The 21,107-nt window shown below is 36.5% G+C and overlaps 1 protein-coding gene across 5 annotated transcripts in view; it reads right to left on the bottom strand.

Moving 5' to 3' along the window:
* Positions 1-21,107, bottom strand: part of KIAA0825 (KIAA0825 ortholog) — a 247,886-nt gene that overhangs the window by 222,179 nt on the left and 4,600 nt on the right. For 2 of the 5 annotated variants that reach the window (XM_062617491.1, XM_062617492.1), the window contains exon 2: positions 16,371-16,464. Coding sequence is in view for 3 of the 5 variants with exons in the window: in XM_062617490.1 (XP_062473474.1) it covers positions 12,001-12,009 (9 nt within the window). In the remaining 2 variants the exon portion in view is untranslated. Of the gene's footprint in view, positions 1-12,000; positions 12,637-16,370; positions 16,465-21,107 lie in introns of those variants that run through there. The other 3 variants (XM_062617490.1, XM_062617494.1, XM_062617493.1) reach the window with 3 other exon arrangements.

Here is a 21,107-nt window from a genome sequence, read left to right as displayed (position 1 = left end):
ACTTGGTAGAACATTACTAGTTCATGTTCATAGCATACAAACTAATTCCAGAAACTTTGTAAACTTTGACAGACTTATTCATTCATCAGTACTCAGTACTGCTACTCTGTGACTTCCCTATGGCACTTCAGCCAGCTAAGATTCTTGTTCCGACTTCAGTGGGTTTCAGATATTACAGAAGAACATCACCAGGGAGAATGCCAGGCAAAGTTTGTATTATAGTTACACGGAACATCTAGCGGTATGCAAAAAAAAAAATCTAAACTTCACCTGCAGCCGACTGAATCAACTACCTAAGCCTAGTGGAAAATGAATCAGCTGGGCTGTCTGTAAAAAAATCATAGTACATATGTGTTCAAGCAAATAATAGAACTAAAGCAGTTAAGGTTAGATGTGGTTTCTCATTACGACTGACTACACTGTGTCAAACTTCTAACTAAACGTTAAATTTTCATGGGTTTTCAAATGCCTGTATACATTTATGCAAACTCTAAGCAAACTGAGAAGCCTTATCAGAGTATCATTGCATACAATGCAGATCCAAAGAGATACAGAAAAGATGCTATAGTCTTTGAGTACTATAGCACCTACTTCAGCAAGTTACACAGTAGGTTTTCAGAAAAAAGACAAAACAAAGCATTAAGGCTTCATTAAGGTCCAAAGGCAGGCTTTTATACACGTAGTACTGTGTATGAAATAATCTAAAGAAGTTCTCTAAACCTAAACAGAATCTACTACTTAAGCACTTGCAGATATTTAATGGAAAAAATAATTGATAGGGTATCATATCAAGGAAATGTATATATACTTGGGTAGAAGGTCTTAATTCCCAGTATTTCTAACCTGCTACGGTCAAAATTTGAAGAAATATATAACAGTTTTACTCCTGGACTGAAAATTAACAAGTAATAATCTTAAATGAACCCTGAATCATTTCATAAACAGTTTCACAAAGATAGAGAATAAAATATCAAGTTTGTGTCTAAGAGCTGAAGAATAAAACAAATAAAAGCTTCCTGATTTATTACAGATAAAACGTTTTGGTTTCATCATAACTTCTGTTATTCACCACAACCAGCATACATATGTAAATAAACATCTTGAGTGGATAAAAAGAACAGAAGACTTGTATTGTTTTGTCCAAATCATTCCTTTCTAAGTCAAGATTTGTATAAACAAATCTCGTTATTTTACAATTCAGCTTTTAAAGCATTCAAGAGTTCAAAAAAACATGAGTGTCATTAATCTCATTCAGTTAATGACAATGTACAAGACATTTATTTCCAAATACTTCAAACATTACTTTCAGAGTATTTCAGCATAACTTGAAAATAGCTATATTTTGTATTTAAACAAAAACTAGTACATATAAACCACTTAGAAACTATTACCTAATACATTTATTAATTTAGCAAATTTTTTTTCCACATACCATATTCTTTTGCACAGAAACCTTTGTCTAAGTATAATCCAAGCACCATGGCTATCAAATTTTCTGGACTACTACTTTACAGCCAATCTAAATATCTGAAAGCTTACTTTAACATTATATGAGTTTTATCCCTAGAGCTCTCATTCCATTCACATCCAGGACAATAAGAGAAAATTGTTACCATTAGCATTACTTCAAAAACAAGATGTCAGTGTAGCCATGATTTGAAAACAGGGCTATTTCAAACTGCAGAACTGTATGTACAGAGAGCTAGCCAAATCACTGAAGCTCTTTTTCTGATCCTGCTTCTTACCTTACAGGAGGTATCTCCTTATTGCCCTAGCATCCTTGCAAAACTAAAAGGGGATGAGAGAATTGGCAAGATTTTTCATCACTTAGTTTACATTTTCAAACCATCACCTTAACGATGATTTCCTTTACGTATCTTTAGTTGCACAACTGTTCCCAGCTGCTTTACAGCACAGAAGATGTCATCTGCAATCACACAGCAGGCAGAAACAGTGATGGCAATGGACTGAGATAATACTATTCAATGTCAAATTCCTACTGTTCTGGACTCCACATCGCCTGAATATTTAAAGGATTTTTTTTGAAACCACATAGAGTTTACACAGGAAATACATTTAAAAATTATCATTTCTTGAGCTCTATGTTGACACAGTAAAAGCTTTTGTGGGAAAACTTTCAGAATTGTATCACTATTTAAAATAAAGGCAGCAGAAGAAAAGGAAGAAATTATAAATTCTAAAAAAGAAAATAGCCCATTTTCAGTTCTGCTAGGACACAGGTATTAAAGATCCCAGTTTAGACTTTCAAATTTACCTCCCATATTCACTTATTTCCCACACTTTGCTGAGGCATACACAGCTTTTACTAACAGAATACCACGCCATTCCAGTAAACAAGAACATTTAATGCATACAAAAAAGTCTTTCTGAGTGTTTACATAATATTTTGAATGTCACAAACTTTTAAACAAGTTTTATTAAAAAAAATCTTGCAATGTTCCCCCTGCAGACTTTACACATTTGCTCGACACAAACTTGTATTTAAATGCTGATTTTACGTTCACCTATTATTATTCACTACACACACATTTTTCTTTACATCTTTCAAAGAGATTCTACCTATCTATAATTAAATATGTAACCATACTGAATACAGCTTTTTTTCCCAAATTCTGTTATTATAACATACAGCAAATAAAAGAGTGGGAATAAGATACAACCCACAGTGGGACTGAAGAAACGGTCATCACCATGGATGAAACAGAAAGCTGTTCCTTCCATCTCAAGCTGCAGTATTAGAATGCAGTCCTATAATCAAAGGCAGCTATATCAGCCATTGAATCATCAAGCCTTTTCAAGCCTTGAAAAAGGACTCTGAAATACACATTTCTGCCAAACAGCAATATGCTATTATTTTTGTATCTCCAGGTTTTTTTAAACTATGGTGCTTAGTCCTGTTTTCCAGTCATATGTACATGCAAGAATTTAAAACTGAGATCCACAGTTCTCTCTACTGCCTCTCCCCCATTCTTTGACTCACGAAACGTGAAATGTTGAGAATATAAAGCAAAGGAATCAGCACTGCTTTTTTCTATTTCCTGCTACTTGGAACTGCTAAGAGATGTTCAAAGACAAGGAGAGAATTCTCATTTACATAAACTTAATCAAACACTGTTGGTCAAAGGCAGTGACTTCAAAAGAGGAACATGTCATCTGGAGTTGCAAGGAAGCTCCTGAGGAGTTACATCAGAAGAAAGGAATAAGGCATAACATGACTTCATAACCTTCTGAAGAGTAGAAATGGCCATTTACTGAGTAGGTATTGAGTGAATCAGTCCTGTATCATCTTTGTCTCTCTGCCAGTTACCCCATAACTGGAGTCCCACAGTGTACAACATCCAAGAGTCAACACTTGCAAGCCATTCTTGGACCAGAAGTCCAAAGACATTAAGCATCCTACCTGTGAAAAGTCAGTGGCATTTCCTACCTTCTTATTAGTCTTTACAGTTACTAAAGCCTTAAGTTTTGTATACAAGTATATACTTTTGTATACAAGTGTGCTGTTTTTTTTATATTTCTGGGGTTTTTTAGTAGAGATGAAACAAGGATTCAAGATGCCTCTTCTCACAGATTATTTTTTTGCTGCCTGTAGTTCTATTATATTTAGTAAGTTTAAAAAAACGGATAAATCTGGTGCTATTTCTTCTTCTTTAGATGTAAAATCAGTAATCAACTTTTCCGCCACTGCCACATATACAGAAATGAGACATAAAATCCTCTTCTGCCACTGTCCTCAATTAAGACTACATCAATCAATCTCGTTGTCAAATGGATATGCTTTATGAATGGTGGATGCTTTAAAGGTACTTTTCAATTGCAAAATAATTATCAATCAGTACACTACTGTAATCACTAATGCACAGACAAGAGATTTTTAGAACCCTAGTTAGAAATACCTACTGTATGTTCTCTTATCATCCTTTTTTCTTTTTTTTTTTTACTAATGGTATTTGCCAGGAAAAAGATCATTAATTAGAATAAGCTCAAATTAGCATATAGTGTTTATTTTCTACAGCTACACCTGAAGATTGTAAGTATTAAGCAAATTTTGCATGCTGGTATGAGAAAACGTCTGAGAGCAATAATTACTTTCCCCAGAAAGACTGCATGGCATCATTTTTTCCTGAGGACAAGAATATAAGAGATCTCCTATGTGTGAGACTAACAGTGCATCTACTGTAGAATTGTCTTTCCAATTGTGGCAATAAGAGATGCTATTTAGGCGAGTTCTCATTTTGTGTTACTTACAAACTCAGAAGGAAGAGGCAATTCTTTATAAAACCACAAATCCCTCTCAGAGCTATACTCTCAAAATCACCTGCTACAGCCTTCTTATCTTGCTTGTCATCAATGTTTAAAACTGCACAGATTTATAAGGACTGTACTGAAGAAACTAATCTTTTAACACAGTGGTAAAGAATCTAACTTATACAACTTTCAACTAAAACCCTTACAAATAAATACTACCTGCTTCTATACTAGACCACAAAAGCCTTTTCTCTTCTTGTTTATTGGAAAAATCCTCCATCCTGATACAATACTCTTTGAGCACAATGGTATTTAAAGGAAAGAAATTTCAAGTCCTTTGAGATCTTATAGTTGTGTAGATCAGATACAGAATTGTCACAAGTTTAACAGGAAATAGCCTTCCAATGAAACTCTTGTATTTAAAAGAATTACAAAAGAAAGTCTGTAACCTCAGCTTTGGAAACACAGACTGTATTTCAGTCCCTTCACTCACGCACATTCTATTTCTTTTATTTCTCAGTTTAAAGCTAAGAGTTAGGAAAATGTCAATTTTATAAAAATGGAATACAAAAACTCTCCATAAATGTCTCTTAAGTGTGTCCAAGTTTATAATCACAGTCTTAATGGCTTGCTTAGCAGCATAAACATCATGGACTTTTTTTTCCCAAATATTACAGCTTCTCACTAAATTCTAATGTATGACACACTTTACTGTAACTGAAAACTGTAAATGTCCATTGGGTTTCCTTTTTTAAAAAATATCTTTCATTTATTAAAGCAAATGTTTAAATTAGTTTTGCCTGGCATAACTCAAACTTGTAAAGTTTCATGCCTTACTGCCTATTGCTCAATACATCTTTAAGATACTACTGGGTAATGCAGCCACATACTGCTTCTTACTACTTACAGTTCTCAACTTCAAAAGCACTATTAATCTTCTGTATCTGTCTTAAAAAAAAACACCACCAAAACCCAAAAACTAACCCCCAGACATAAGTAATGGCACTCTACTTCCTTTTATCATGTATACTGGAGTACACTATACTTGAGTACACATGATCTAGGAAAAGTCAAATATTTTCAAGTTTGCAAGACACAGTCTTGTTTGAACAAAAAGCATCTGCTTGCTTCACCCATACTCCAAACCCAGGAGTATGAAATGGAAACATGGAAGCTTTTTAGTCAGTCTCTCATGCAAACTTTCAAAGCAGCCAGTAGATCAAATCAGACTTATCTTTAGGATGCAATCTCAGTCTTTGAATTTGTGTCTGCCAGACTCCTCTCCCTGTAACAGTGAAGGAAAACAGGAAAACGGCGAGAAGCTATTTGTGGTCTTTCAACTTACTCAGATGCAACTTCTGCGTTAACAAACTGTTCTCAAAATGCAAGATGAGTGACCAGTGGAATTGGGAAGGCCTCCTCACACCCGAACACTCATGAAAGGTATTTCCTGACATCAGCTCTCTTTGAAAATGTCAGCTACTGCTAAATGGTCTGCTGACAGAAAGGACATGGACCTTGCCAGAGCAAAGTCCCAAAGCAGGATTTCAGGACAAAAGTTATGATTAAATGCAGAAGTTTGGCTTCATCAGGCGGTTTTGAAGCCTCTCGCTGAATGAGAACCTAATAGAGTGGCACACAATACACTAGTCAGAAGTATGTTCCTCCACTGAACCTCAGAACCATGTTACCTTCTAAGTCCGTGCTTTTGAGTAAGTTTTTAAACCATTTATTTGCGTACTGCTGCTGCACATTGCATAAGAAGTTATTCAGAAACACAGGAGCAGAAGAAAAAACCCAACAAGAAAACTCAAGAAAACAACAGGAAGGTATGTGTGGATTCTTCTTGAAAATAATGAAATTAAGTGCCCTGACTGCAGAAGGCATGAGACTCTCATGACTGATGTGGCTGAGAACAGCATTGTTGTTTTTACTCAGCTGAGAGGAACTCAAGCAATGCCAGGTGCACAGTGGCCTAAACATTAATATATGAAGCGTTAAGAAGCAGGAGGGCTTAACTGCAAGGGATATTGCCTTTCAGAGCACTGCTTGCAAAATACTGACCTGCAAGTCTCTCTTACAGGAAATCTATCTCCTTCAGCTTACAATGAAACCACAAATCTGTGTGGCTTTATAAAAACTGTTGACTTGAGGACTTCCACCCTAGACATCATATTTATGAAAAGTCTATTTCTGTTTGAGAACATATATACAGTAAGAATCCTGACTTTGCTGAAGTAGTATAACAAAGGTAGAAAGAATGTAACTATTCTGAATCTCCTAGCTTGTCATATGCTGGGGAAAAACAGCACTTATCAAAAAGGGGGAGGCCAAAAATGATATGTATGTAAGTGGGTCTGAATGGGTATTTGTTAGCTATCAGAATATCCAGCTAGTATTTCTACCTTGGAATAGCTGCTGTATGACTAAAGCTTAAGGTTTTTCATAGGCAATCATATACTTGTACTCAATCAAATGTAACTGGCATCACTGTTTAAAGAAGGAAGACTGTATGATTCCACATGTAACTTAGCTTTTCTTCCTAGATCAGACAGCAGTTTGCAGACCGTAGCTTTTCAACCTGCAGGCCTATCTGAGCTTCAGAAAGAAGTCTCTTCCTGAAAGTGAATACCGTCAAGGACATAAAGAAGTTTAGCTCAAATAAACAGAAGTAGAAAAGAGAGCGCTTGACAAACTTTACTAATACTTAACCTTATGTAGAAACCTAAGCTTGTTCATTTAAGTTTAACCTTAATTAACACAATTTTATTTCTGTGTTAGGCTTACACTTCATTAAAGTTCAGCTTTTAACTGTAATCAAAATAAAAGATTTGAATAACATAAAGTATTTGTAGAAAAAACTAGTCAGATCTTTTTCATTAGTTGAATATGCTATGAAATGTGGTAAGAACCTCCACAATTGGTTTAAACAACAGAAAGAAGACAACTGAAGCCTTGTCTGGGCTGTAGGCCAAAGGATTTCCTTCCTTCTTCAAAGTTTAGTCCATTTACTGACAATAAACTCTACCTTCATTTGAAGCAACCCTATTTCTTAATACCACATACACATTGTGACCTTTCTTACAAATTCTGCTGTTTATTTTGAGCCAGTTTTTAGACATTTCTCAAATATAACTTAAATTGCCTGTAGTTTCAGGCTGCTACTCCTGATCCCTTCTTAATATTTAAGTTAGTCATCATGTTTGCATTGTGACAATGAACACCAGAATAGGTGTCAGAAGATAACTGTAATTCTCTCTTAGGTAACAGGTTAAAATAGATGTCACTAGTGAATTTGAATGGTATTTATACTACTGAAGATAAACATAATTTATAAGTCAACACAGGAATCTTTCTTTCAGATATTAATTTTTAAAGCTTCTCTGTGTTTCCAAAAATCTCAGTTCAAAAGTAGTAAGAGGTCTCAGCATTTTCTCAAAACCCTTGTGACAGATATTGGAGCCCCTGCTAGATAAATAAGAAGCAGACCCTCTTTAGAATAAAAACAATTATGATGGCACAGTAACATTTAGTTGAGAAAAATACAAAATACTTATGTTTGTCACATACTTTTGACTAAACTTCATTTAAATGAAATTTCAGTTATGTGACTTCTGGAACGCAGGAATTTATTTCAGTTTGACAGCCTACCAAGATGTTTTAAAAACAGTGAAAATGCTTATTTATTATAATGCCCTTGCTTCAAAGAATTTTTTGCTTTTTTTTGGTCCACATTACATTTTTATTTTAAGCTTTAACAGCTTTTAACAGCTGGTATCACAAACAGGCAGGAGAGTAAACATATTATTTTACCAAAGTCTAGCATTAGTTTCTAGCTCCAGTCGTTCTGGAAACAACAGCCACCACATAAAGACAAATCGGTCCTTTACATAAAAAAAAGATAAAGGTGAGGCTATCCCTTAGAAATCAACAAGAAGTTTTTAATCACTGTGTGAACTAGATTCTGCTGACCATGGCCTCTGCAGAGGCCCACCAAAAGCCTTTAGTGACCTTTAACTCCATTACTTAGGAGATGTCTTTTGAAAAGATTCCAGGCCTCTTCCCTTACATTTGGCTGACAACCTTTGGGAGGAGGAACAGGTGAAAAGTGAACTTCTGCTAATCACAAATACTGGCTCTGCATTATGATTCTTTTTTTTAAAAAAATAGGAAATTAAAAAAGACACACCTTTCCCATAACTACAACCCCTGCACTAAAAAAGAATTATAGAAGGAAAGGTGTCTCAGCTGGTAACTGCTCAGCAGAAACTGAAATACTAAATTATATCTTCCGAGACTAACGTATGCCAAAATATAAACACATGCATTATACTTGCAGAAAAAAATATGGTATGGTATAAATTGTGAAAGGCATTTCTGTTTTCATCTTAAGAATGAAACTCAGTACAACCATTACACACTAACATAAGCAATGAAGAATCTGTAATTAAATCTGGAACAATGCGAAACAATTCATACTCACTTTTGCCAGGAGCCTCTCCTCTGATCTGCTGTGTTCTGAATCTCTAGCAAGTATCTTACCTCTTGTACTTGAAAACACTGTAAATACTGAAATGCGAGGTTTTGAGTTTATTGTTTCTCTCTCCTTGCTCTTCAGACTAATTCCACAACCACCCACTAGAAAATGTAGCCTGATTCAACCAACCTCCCCTTTGATAAATACTAGACATCAGGAGACAGAGAGATGGATTCCAATAAAATAGGGATATTTTCAAAATTACAAGTATTTGGCTAAGTAACACAGTAAAATCTACACATTCAGGAAGGGCAGCACTCCCCAACCCTAACTAGCCTAGAATAAGTCCACGCAAACTGTACACTGAATTTTAACTGTTCTTCTAATTAGGTACTCCATAATTTTGGGTGGCATGGCTTAGCGTGTAGTGTCCCAGTCTATGGCAGGGGGGTTGGAACTAGATAATTAGGTCCTTTCTAACCCTAACTATTCTATGATTCTATGAATTTGCGTTAATATTTTTTTCTGCGCTTGGAAGTACTTTAACAAGACCAAAGACTACCACCACCAAATAACATAGTGTCATTTTAGAATAGAGAAGTAAATATGAAGACATGTAGCTGACATTTGACACTGTTTGTCCCCAAATGAAATTAATTTATTAGGGGGGGAAAAAGGAAATTCCTTCCCCTTTCCTTCAAAGTGACTTTTACACTTTTATACCACTATTAAAAGTTAACAAAAGGCTACAAAACACACAGGTGTAACACAGTGCTGTTTACAATGAATTATGTCCTATCAGTAGCTGAAAGAGCTAACACAGTATCTGTACCTCTAAGAAACGATAAATGCTTCACCATGAAATGGCAGATAGCTAGCTTGCTTTTCCCTCCATCTGGGCAGCCCTGCTTGTCTCTGACTTATTCATTATTGCTTTTTGTCAGGTGATGTACTGCTATGGCTCAAGCGTACTCTGTGTCCTCCCATCCAGTATTAATATCAGAATGCCATCTCACACTTGCTGTCAACTGTTGAACCCATGCTTCCCGTCACAAACCTACCTCCGCTATTTTGACATAATTTACTATTTCCTTGCACTGAAGAGAGACACACAGTCATTAAACATCACAACTGCTGAGAGTGCGTAAGCACCCTGTAGCACTACTATTAGCATAACCCATGGAAATGTGTAAGCATTTTGTGACTCAGCTAAACAGGCACACACAACTCCAAAATCTGGATGCAGAGAAGGACTCTTCATCAAGGACAGCAGTGACATGATAAGGCGTAATGGGTTTAAATGTAAACAGGTGAAGTTCAGGTTAGATATAAGGAAGTTCTCTATTGTAAGGATGGTGAGGCACTGGCACAGGTTGCCCAAAGAAGTGGTAAATGCTCCATCCCTGGCAGTGTTCAAGGCCAGGTTGGACAGAGCCTTCAGCGACATGGTCTAGTGTGAGGTGTCCCTGCCCATGGTGGAAGAGTTAGAAATGGATGATTTTAAGGTCTTCTCCATCCCAAACCATCCTATGATTCTGTGAGAGGAGCAAACAGAAACTTACGCTATGGTTGCAAACAAGGGGCTCAGAAGAACAAAGAGGAAAATGTGCAAGATTAGGGAACAGTATATAAATAAAGCAGAAAATACATCTCTTGGAACCAGAAGAATCCTGCAGAACAAACAGAAAAGATGACTGGCAAAACCAGAACAAGTCCTGATACTATAAAATAAAATCAATTAAGTTGAAAGCAAATGAGATGCTCCCTTACAAAGAAAAATCCCCAAACAAACAAGAAATAGCAGTGACGCCCAATGCAATTGCTCACCACCAGACTGATACGCAGCCTGACACAAGCACCGATCTGGGCTTTCCAGGTAAATCCCATAATTTTATCTGCTGGGCATGACCTGCTCTGGTACGGAATACCCCTTTGGCTAGTTTGGGTTAGATGCTCTGTCTCTGCTCCCTCTTGGCTTCTTGTGCCCCTCCTCACTGGCAGAGCATGAGACTGAAAAGTTCTTGATCTAGGGTAAATGCTACTGAGCAACAACTAAAACATCGTGTGTTACCAGCATTGTTCTCACTCTAGATCCAAAACACAGCACTGCACCAGCTAGTAAATAGAAAATTAACTCTATTCCAGACAAAACCTGGACAACAGAAAACGGTAATGTCAATCTAACTTTCTGAAAGTACCAGTACGTGCTTCTGTAACTACAGCACTAAGCCCTTCCTTTCTTGCAGAGGAGCAGCTCATTGCTGTGTCTTTTATGTCCCTCTAAGATTGTCCTCTGCACACATTTTCAGTTTTCCTTCATCTCAGGGTCTATTTCATGGTGCTTGTCTGTGCTTCACATTCTCCCCTCCAGCCTACATTGGGGTCTGCGGTCTGCACACTCTTCTCACATTAGGCATTTTTATGCTCTTTTACCAGTGTCCTCACTGTTTTTAACATCACACTTTTCTCTCATGACAGTCCTTATTTTGAGACTTTGAACAATTCTAGGTAACCTCTTTTTCCTCCTGCTCCTTTATCCTTTTTGCTCAGGGAGATGAATCACTCTGGATGCTAATATGCTTCACTCTGCTGCAAAGACAGGCGCAGATGAGAGACGGGACTTGCTATACTGGCATGGCTCAACTGTTAGAACGTTGCATGACATGTTTGAAAGGTATGAAGCTACGGCTATGCTAAGCAGCAGCAAAGGCTTTCATGTGTCACTTATTTTCCTTTCAGTTTTCTAATTTCCAAAAATATCCTAAAACTCTACACTGAAAATTGCCCCCAAAATAGATTTTTTTTGCAACGTTTCTGCCCTGGAAAACAGAAAAGGAAACCACATGGAAATGACAGCAACCTTCAAACTAGACTGATATCTTACTTCTGCACTAACTTGCATACTCAAAACCTGAAAGTTTACCTATTGACCAAGAGATAAAAAAAAAAAAGACTTCATATAAGTGATACATTTTATATTCACTAGACACCAAAAGATGCATATAGTTTGAGGCTAATGTATCTCCAGCAATCAAAAATTCAGCTATATGAACATTGCAATAATTTAAGTTTTTAAATAATTTATCTCAAAGCAGCAGAAAAGATCACTGTATAAAAATAAGATGGAAGATGCAAGTCATAAAAATTTGATGTGGATCAGCAATCTTTAAGACTTAAGCTCACTTTCTGCAAAACTATTAATGTTAGAAAATTCCTACCAAAATTCAAGTAATTAGAAAAATGGATTTTATGACCTGTTCCATGAATTCTTAATGCTAAGGTTTATTCCCTCTGAAGTATACTAGCAAGCTTCATGAACTCAAAAAAAAAAAAAAAAAAAAGGTAAAAAAAGGTAAGGAGTTGTTTAAATCAAACCACACAGGAGAAAATTCAATTCATTCTGATTCACTCCCTTTTTCATTTGTCCCTCTAGTCTTTCATTTTCTGCTACACTCCCCCTTTCAAACTTCCCAATGAAAATAAATGCTGGATGGTTTTGTGTTAAGTCAGAAAAATTACCTGTAACTGCATTTTACTGTAGTTGCTGCTTAACATATCCCAACAGTAAATCTAAAATTTAGAATCTATCGTATCAACATAGTCATCATGATCCAAGTTGCAAATAATAGAGAATGTCACTGTCAATTTTGCTTTCTCACACTTCCTTCCCTTCACTTCATCTGATTTTAATAATCCCTGTCAAACCACAAACAGTCCAAATTACTTTCTTGACACAGAAGCTTTCAAGGAAGAGACAGAATCTCAACTTTCATTTAGAGCCTACAAAAGCAAGCTGTCCTACTGGACAAATATTATTTCCACTTTTGACAATCTCTACAGTAGAGCATGCTTTTTAATTTTCACTGAAGTTGCCAAGGGTTTGAGATAAGCTTCTTGTTTAGAGCAGACTGACTTCACAGGATTAGCAAACCAAGAACTGTAACTGTGTTTAAAGAGGCCAGGGCTTTCCAGTCAAAGAAAAAAATTACTTGCAAAAGGTGACAACTGCATGTCATAAACTAACTGAAATAAGAAAAAGATTATACAAATAATTTCAATTTAGTAGATTTCACAGGATGTGTTTCAAGATCATTTTACATTTCTGAGACTGACCAAAGGCTTGCAGCTAAGATGCAATATAAATCAGAATTTCAACGGGGATAACTTTATATTCAACTACATCAGCTGCAGTCTAAGAAAGGTCAGCATTTGACAACAGGAAATATGTTCAAGCTTCCACAGAACAATGTGATCTGTAATCATTTTCCTCTCTGTTGGCTTGTCTTCAAAGCAACCTTGGTAACATAACTCGCTGCTTCACACATACCAATTTAAAAGTAATTGATTTCTCTGATGAGGCACGGTATTGTATAATTAGCATTCTATTTGAAGTTTATGTGGATTAATCAAAGCACAATACATTTTTATAAAAAATATTTTCTTCACAGAGATATACCAGTCTCTCCGATCATCTGAAAGTCTGTTGCTTCTTACTATTTTGACTTATTTAAACTCACAATCAGGTTTTAAGGTGTTACTATCTATGAAAAAAACACACCAAAATAACCAAGATGTTTCCCATCAGAAGCCTCAGATTGCCTGTCCCATGCCCCGGCCTAACTTAAAACTCATCAAAGCTGTTCTAAAAGATTCTTTGGTAACTAGTCTAAATACACCAAAACAATAAAACCCTACCTTTGGGAAATCCATAATTTCACTATGAAATGCTGTGTTTAGATCATGTTTAGAGCCCCACAGCAAGAGAATTACGCTCTCTACTAACAGAGCAGTATTTTAGTGTTCTTTTAACATTTTGGGCTGGCAACTGGTGCTGGTGGCTCCATGATCCCTCTTCTCTGTTTGTTTAAGACAGGAGCTTCTTACTAATCCACAAGCCATATATAACATATTTTTTTCAAGTACTTACTCAGAGGTAGCCTTGATCTTCCCACAGCATTCTCTATTTTGATCCAGTTTTAATCTCACTCATTACTTACGTTATCAGGTGTTTGGCAAAAACAAAACAAACAAACAAACAAAAAACAAACAAACAAACAAAAAACAACCCGAAAAAAACCCAAAATAGAAATGCATAACCAAGTGGCACTTCTAAATGTTTATCCACAATACCTTTCCATTGCTGCTGAAGAAAGAAAGAAAGGAAAATAAAGGAATAGTTATAGTGAAATACAACTTCCACCATCTCAAGGATCTCTTAAATGATACTCCCACTCCTGACTGAAGGTCCTTATCATAGGGCAACTAAGTCCTGTAGCTGTCAGCTCACGAAGGAAACATCTCATACTTCATGATGAAGTTCATTTACCTCTATCCTGTTAGGCTGTATATGCCATGGAAATGCCAAATGGGTATGATTCAAGAATACTTGTGGAGAACTCTACTGCCTTTCTACCACTTTTTCTGGGAAGATCCTGTGTCAAGAATACTATTTCAAAATATTGAAGCAATAGTGTTACAAAGGAGGGAGACGGAATCATAAAAGAATGCATTCACAGAGGGGAAAAGAAATCTTTCTTTGGAACCAGAAAGGTCATAAATTACTGTGTAAAAAGGAAAGACAATCAGCTGATTTGTGATGAAGAAAGGGGTTCCTCCTCCCTATCATCTTAAACAACTACTGTAAAATTTATATTAAGATCTCTAGTGCAGAAAGCACTTAGCCTTTGTTTTCATGATTAAAAGAGCAAGTGTTCATAAGTATCTTACAAGTGAACACCATGAGCTGCGTTCTTTCTTACGTACTTAAAAGGCTCAAATGAGTTGTGCAACCAGCCAAGAAGTGGAGCTACAGTGTAAAAGAAGTGCACCACTTGTCTATCACATGAAATCAATCATTTGCTTCAGAACAAAACTGGACTGAAAACTGAAGATCAGTTTGTTGTTTTTTTATCTGGAAGTAACACCATATTTCAAGTTTCTGGATAGAAAGAGAAGGGGACATCATACTAAAAACAAAAGAGTAAAACTTTTTTTCCAGGGTCATGTTAACATTTTAGCACATTTCTTTTTCCATATGTTAATATTATGGCATTTTAAAATTTTTCTAAAGTCAAAAATTAATAAGCCATATAGCATTCAAGCTGGAAACTTGCATTATAATCAAATACTTAAGGTTCAATCCATTTATTTTTTTAACTGTCTAAAACTGAGTATAGTACCAACTCTAGCAGAATATCATTCAGAAGCATGAGCTGTGATCAAATCTATTGTTGGTCAAACCTATTTTTGTATAAAAAAATAAGGTTCTGTGGTTTCAACTCTATTCTATTAGCCTGTAAAATAGATCATGCTTGTTGTGTGACCCAGCCAACAGCATGTGGTCCCAACCCAAGATTCCTTTCAGTGGTACACCACGAGGGAAGAGTGTGCAGGATGTTACAAGCACAAACAAAACATCCAATAAGAAATACAGTTAATTGTATGTACTCTGAATAATGGAGAAAAGAGTTCAGAGACAGAAAAGGGAGGGAGCATTTAACTAAATAACATGTTTTTCCTAGATAAGATGGTAATAAGTGACATTGCAACATCCTGCTCAATGTTAATCTTTGGAGCTGAACATTATTCAGAAACTTCTAAGGTTGCTCCAAGTAAGAGAATCAAAAGTCTATTGCTTTGCTGGTGTATATCTTGGAATGATACTGAACAAATAATTTGAGTTTTAATATCAAGACAGACTGGAATGCTTCTTCCACTGTTTTCTTCTATCACAGTGTGCATGAGGGACAAGTTTATTACAGGAAAATAGCAAAGTGTGCTGTACTCCTCACTGGCTCCTAGACTTGCATTACCCTACATAACTCACATGCTCCCAGTTAAAAGGCATATTAAGATTTTAAAACATTTTATAGTCTACTATTCCTACTTCAAATAATCCACTTCTTCATCTGTACTACTGGTTGATACAGCTCCCTAAACCACTTCTTCCTGGACTGATCACAAGTTTTTATTCAAGTTAGATTTTTGTACTATTATGCACTAACGGCAATGCAATAAAAAGAACAGAGAAAAATTGACTGACTATACTGAGGTAAAGAGATTCAGACAACTTGAGAGACAGGCACCTTTTCTGACCTTTCTAACCAAAGAGAGTTTACTAGGTTTTTCTGTATATTATAGAACAGACTGTATTCTGCTCCAAATATAATAAATGTTAGGGACTATTGCACTTAAGCAAATGCTGCAAAGTACAATATGTATTTAAAAAACAACGCTCTCAGCTTCCACACAGTAACTGTGTAAGTCCTTACTACAAATAACTTACTGAAACTTATGAAATTATACTAATCCAAAGTTCATACCTACCAATTTCTTAATAGTTAAAAGAGCTAGTATTTTTTGTAGCTGCTGCAGAGATAAGAATTCACAAAATGGTTAATCTGAACAAAGCTTATTCAGAAATTAAAAAAAACCTTTTAAACTTAAATGCAGCATTTCTACATTTTCTTCAATCAGTAAGAATTTATATATATTCTCAATTAGTAGCAATTCTTATAAACTTTACAGGTCATCTAACCACCCAGTTAGAACTTTTTAAACATTTTATATTTAATAGCAAGTCAATTTCAGAACATACCAATGTACAATTTACATAAATACATACCTTCAGTCACTATTTTCTTTCTGTAACTGAAATCTTTTTGTTCTCAGTTTTAAGGGCCCATGCATAATACTCAGTTAACAGTTCATCAGTGGTCCTACCTAAAAAAAACTATTAAAATACCAATAGGGAGTATTTGATGAACTAACACTTTCACAGTTAAAAATCCTAATTGCTTAAGTATTATATAAAATTGCTCACACTCTAGGAGAGTATTATTCTTAATTCCAACTGGTAAATAGTAGCCCAAGTTCAGAATGTTTTTAAGTTTTAGCTTTAGAAGCCTCCATTTCTGTTGAGACTTATACAAACCATGGTGAACACTTCATTTCACTGTTGCAAAGGCAGAGTAGCTATGCATGGGATGGGAAATTAGAAAGCCACAGAGTCTCCCAAAATAGCATATGGCACCTATTAAATGCTTAGCAAGGTCCAAATATCTAAGTATTTTCACTAAGAATAATCTGCTTTGTGGTCCCCCACTTGAAAACAGACAGCGTACAAAAAAGAAGAGGTAGAAGTTTGAGATTAACATCCCACATATAAAGGAGACTTATAAGAAAAAGAGACTTTTTCCTAGGGCCTGTAGTGACAGGACAGGGGCAAGGGTTTTAAAGTGGAAGAGGTATGATTTAGATAAATCTGACGAAGATGTTCTTCCCTGTGAGGGTAGTAAGGCCCTGACACAGGTAGCCCAGAGAAGCTGGGCCCAGAGAACCTGTGGCGGTGTTCAAAGCCAGGTTGGATGTTGCTTGGAGAAACCTGGTCTAGTGGAAGGTGTCCCTGCCTGTGGCGGGAGGTTGAAAATTGATGAGCTTTAAGGTCCCTTCCCACACAAACCAGTCTGTGAGTCTGTTATTCAATGCCTTATTAAAAGAACTAAAGATTGACTGTTGCCTCCAGCTGTGGTTGTTGACACTAACATAATTAATCAAGTAGGGTAGCTGAAGACTAGCTTGGTGACCTGGTTTTGGCTGGGACAGAGTTCATTTTCTTCATAACAACTTTTCCAGCTCCTTTGCATTTCCAGCACAAATCTGAATCATAGCTCTATACCCTGCGTTGGTAACACAGGGATGTTTTCATTATTGCTGAGCAGTGCTCAGTTTACAGAGTCAAGGCATTTTCTGATCCTCACCATTTCCCACCAGTGAGCAGGCTGGGGATGCACAAGGAGTTGGGAGAGGACGCAGCCAGGACTGCTGACCCCACCTGATCCAAGGAATATTCCATACCATATGGCATCATGGTTAGCATCTAAAGCTGGGGGGCAAAGAAGGAAGGCAGGGACATTTCTGAGTGATAGCATTCATCCTACAAAGACACTGGTACACATGGTGGACCCCTGCTGTCCTGGAGATGGCAGAGCATCTGCCTGACCATGGGAAGTGGTGAATGGATTCCTTAGTTTGCTTTGCTTGTGTGTGCAGCTTTTGCTTTACTTATTAAACTGTCTTAATCTGAACCCGTGAATTTTTCTCATCTTTTACTCACCTCATTCTCTCCCCTTATCTCACCATAGGGGGAGTGAACAAGTGTCTGAAGGGGTGCTACTTGCCAGCTGGGGTTAAACCATCACACATGGCAAACATACTCTACCAACCTTCTGTACCAGTCACCTACCCCATGCAAGCCCATCCATCCTCATTTACAAGGCAATCTTGGTTGGATCAGGGTAGGTGACTGCAGTGAGTGGCTGGTGCAGGCCTGTCTACTTAGCATCAGTGGCAGCTTATGCTATATTAAATTGACAAAACTATGATGAAAATGATAAATTGCCAGCATTAGACTTACAGACCTTGAGAAATCACCCCTACAGAGGGACTGAAAGGACTGTGTTTACGTACTTGAACAGAAATGTCCATTATGTTCAAGAGCAACAAAATGCTAAAGTGTATGTAGGAAGTAACAGCAAGTATCCTGTTCACCCGCTTTTGTTTCACAATATTTTAAGTAATTTAAATGCCTTTTTACAAGGTTTTCTACATGTATTAAAATTCTCATTTGATTCAGTACTTTAAGTATTAAGAAGAAAGTGGTTCTTTACATGGTAATGAATTGGGAACTCTTAGCACCTGCCATGGCTGTAGCTGAAGTACCCCAGGACTAAAATCCCTGTAACTCAGAAGTTCTGTAAAAGAATCAGCAAAGGCAAGAACAAAGGAAGACTGAAAGATCTGCATGTTAAGTTTAACAATGGGACAGACAGCCTCTGTCCTTTGACCAACACTTTCATACCTATGTTTTAAATTATGAACAATGCCAACAAAGCCTGTACTTTTTCCATAGTATTTATTATTTTTCTGAAAACAGACGCTATGCAAAAAAACCCAGCAAACAACAAACTATATTGAAAATGACAGTAAGGTTGTAACTTCAGCCCACAAAAGCCCAGAAATTTAAAGTTAGTCTAACACTAAATCCTTAAATCATGCAATTGGGCTTCTTTTTTTAAAAAGCAACAATGCAAATTAATGACAAGTTGTCAGCCCTGAGTCTGAATTGCCTGAAGTTTGTCATTTGGTGTTTGTGTCACAACCTTAATGTTATTTAAATGTAGGTTTTAGTATCTATTATTTAAAAAGGTCTACTTTACGACAGCAAAAAGCTTTGATGGAATAAACCTCAAAGTACACTGCAGTGCTGGTATGCCACTTCATTAGAAGTAGTGCATAAAACATATGCCGTTGACAAATCTAATTCATTAAAGGTGAGGTAGAAGCATTTTAAAACAACTGGATGGCATCATTATCTACAGTTCCTTTTATAAATTATTCTTCTTTTCCCTTTTGACTGAGCTTGTCAGTGTTCCCTTTTCAGACTGTGAATGTTTTAGCCTTAAAATTCAATACTTTCAACATGTTTGGACAAGTTAAGTAAGTACAGTATTTGCTAAAACTGAAATTATAAGCAGAAGCATGCACCACACTGATTATTTCACCTATATTAACTAATAAGAAATAAACTAAGCAACAATTTGTAACAGTTTCACCTCTATCAAACAAAATTTAGGAATGAAGAGGTAAAGTACAGCAGAGTAACATTGTGGCAGCATTTTGCATTGCTATCAGATGATTTGGATTTGATATGAATTGAACTCCACAAGAGAGAAGATCAGGCACATCAGAGAGCTGACAGCTATCTGATATATTTCGTTATAAAAGGAAGAATTGCTAACTGTATTGCTCAGACTTTCAGGTAAAGACCAATAATAGTATAGGAACTAAAAGGAGAGAGGTAAAATCAAAGATTCTTAATCAAGGATTCTTTCTGCAACACAATTTTCCTTTTAATTCCTTATAAAGTGATCTAAATCTAGCCATTAAAAAAAAACAACAAACAAACCCAGAAGTAGAATGTATAATCATTTTTCAGTATGTCAATACAAATATTTTGTAATGAACTAGCTGGATTAGCAAAGAATTTTGCCTTGTTCAAGAAAAGCTCCTGTATAGCATATAATACTACCTTGTATATTTGTATAGAGACACATGTACACTTACACATTTTTAACTAATGCAGTGTCTCAAATTCTATGTTGTTTCTTGCAGAGACAAGCTCATTCCAAAATAACACTGATCCTGAAAACTTAACTGGTATATGTTTTGCATAGAAAAAATTGGCATATGAGCAACTTAAATATGGAAACACCTCTGAATATTGAGGCCTATTCCATGCCTCCACGCATCACAGAAAATCAGTTTCTGCAAGCAACTATAAATGTTTAAACTATAAAACAGACATACTAATTTACCATATTTCAGTCAGGATCTACCATTTACCTCAGAAGATTTACATCATGTATGTTTTCAATATGCTACACATGCAATTCTCCTAATTAGTCTCCACATTAATCCTCATCCTGCTCTTTTTCATTTTGTTGCCTCTGCTGCCAGTGTCCTTAAACCCCATGAGTGGAAGAGGCATACTTTTTTAAGCCTTCCACCACCAAAACATGGGTTTAGTTAGCTGCAGATGGACAAGTGTACAGTAGTACTACTCTGGTCTGCCTAATAAATTTTTGAGGATGCCACTGGGAGGCAGGAAAATGAGAGAAATGGGGCTGCTCACTTTAGAGAGTTTATGCTTATGCAGCAGGGCCCATAAAGCCTTCCCAAAGGATCTCTGCTTTCCCAGAGGTGCTCCACAGCATTTCCTGAAAAGATACTCTGTTCCCAATCAAGGATTTCAGTCTTGCTCTCATGTCAGCCCTTCCTGATAATCTTTATGAGCAGTAACATTACTAACCACACAGCCCTTCTGTCAATACTGGCACTCCAGATGGGAGAAACAGCTAACAGCAACAACCTTCTACACTAATGTCATTGCCTCACTGGGAAAGTGGAAGGGAAGAGACCTTACCTACGTAATTGCTTCAAATGAAGTCTTTGATTCTTCTGTGCATAAGAGACTGCCAAAGTACCCCTTCTGCAAAAGGTCTAAACACTTCTGCAATCCTCAGATTATTTTCAGAGGATATCTGGAGGACCACACCAATTCTCTGAAAGCTCCTGGGACTACAGATCACAAAAGACCATTGCTATCTCTTTACTCGAGGGAACATTTGGCTCATAGCATAGAGTACTATCTCAGGATGGGGAAATGACTTGCATGTCTTATACCTGGGTATGCCAAAGACAAGTAGAATCACACCATCATGTTCACAGCAACACAACTCTGCTTCTTACCTCCCAAGTCCACAAGTGTGATGGGAAACAAAGAGCCATTATGCAAAGTTTC

This window comes from Pezoporus occidentalis, unplaced genomic scaffold, assembly GCF_034315485.1.
Source record: "Pezoporus occidentalis ecotype Australia unplaced genomic scaffold, CSIRO_AGI_Poc_V1 ctg197, whole genome shotgun sequence".
NCBI lineage: Eukaryota > Metazoa > Chordata > Aves > Psittaciformes > Psittacidae > Pezoporus > Pezoporus occidentalis.
The sequence above is the reverse complement of the archived record's forward strand: the minus strand, read 5'-3'. Positions and strand labels throughout refer to the sequence as shown.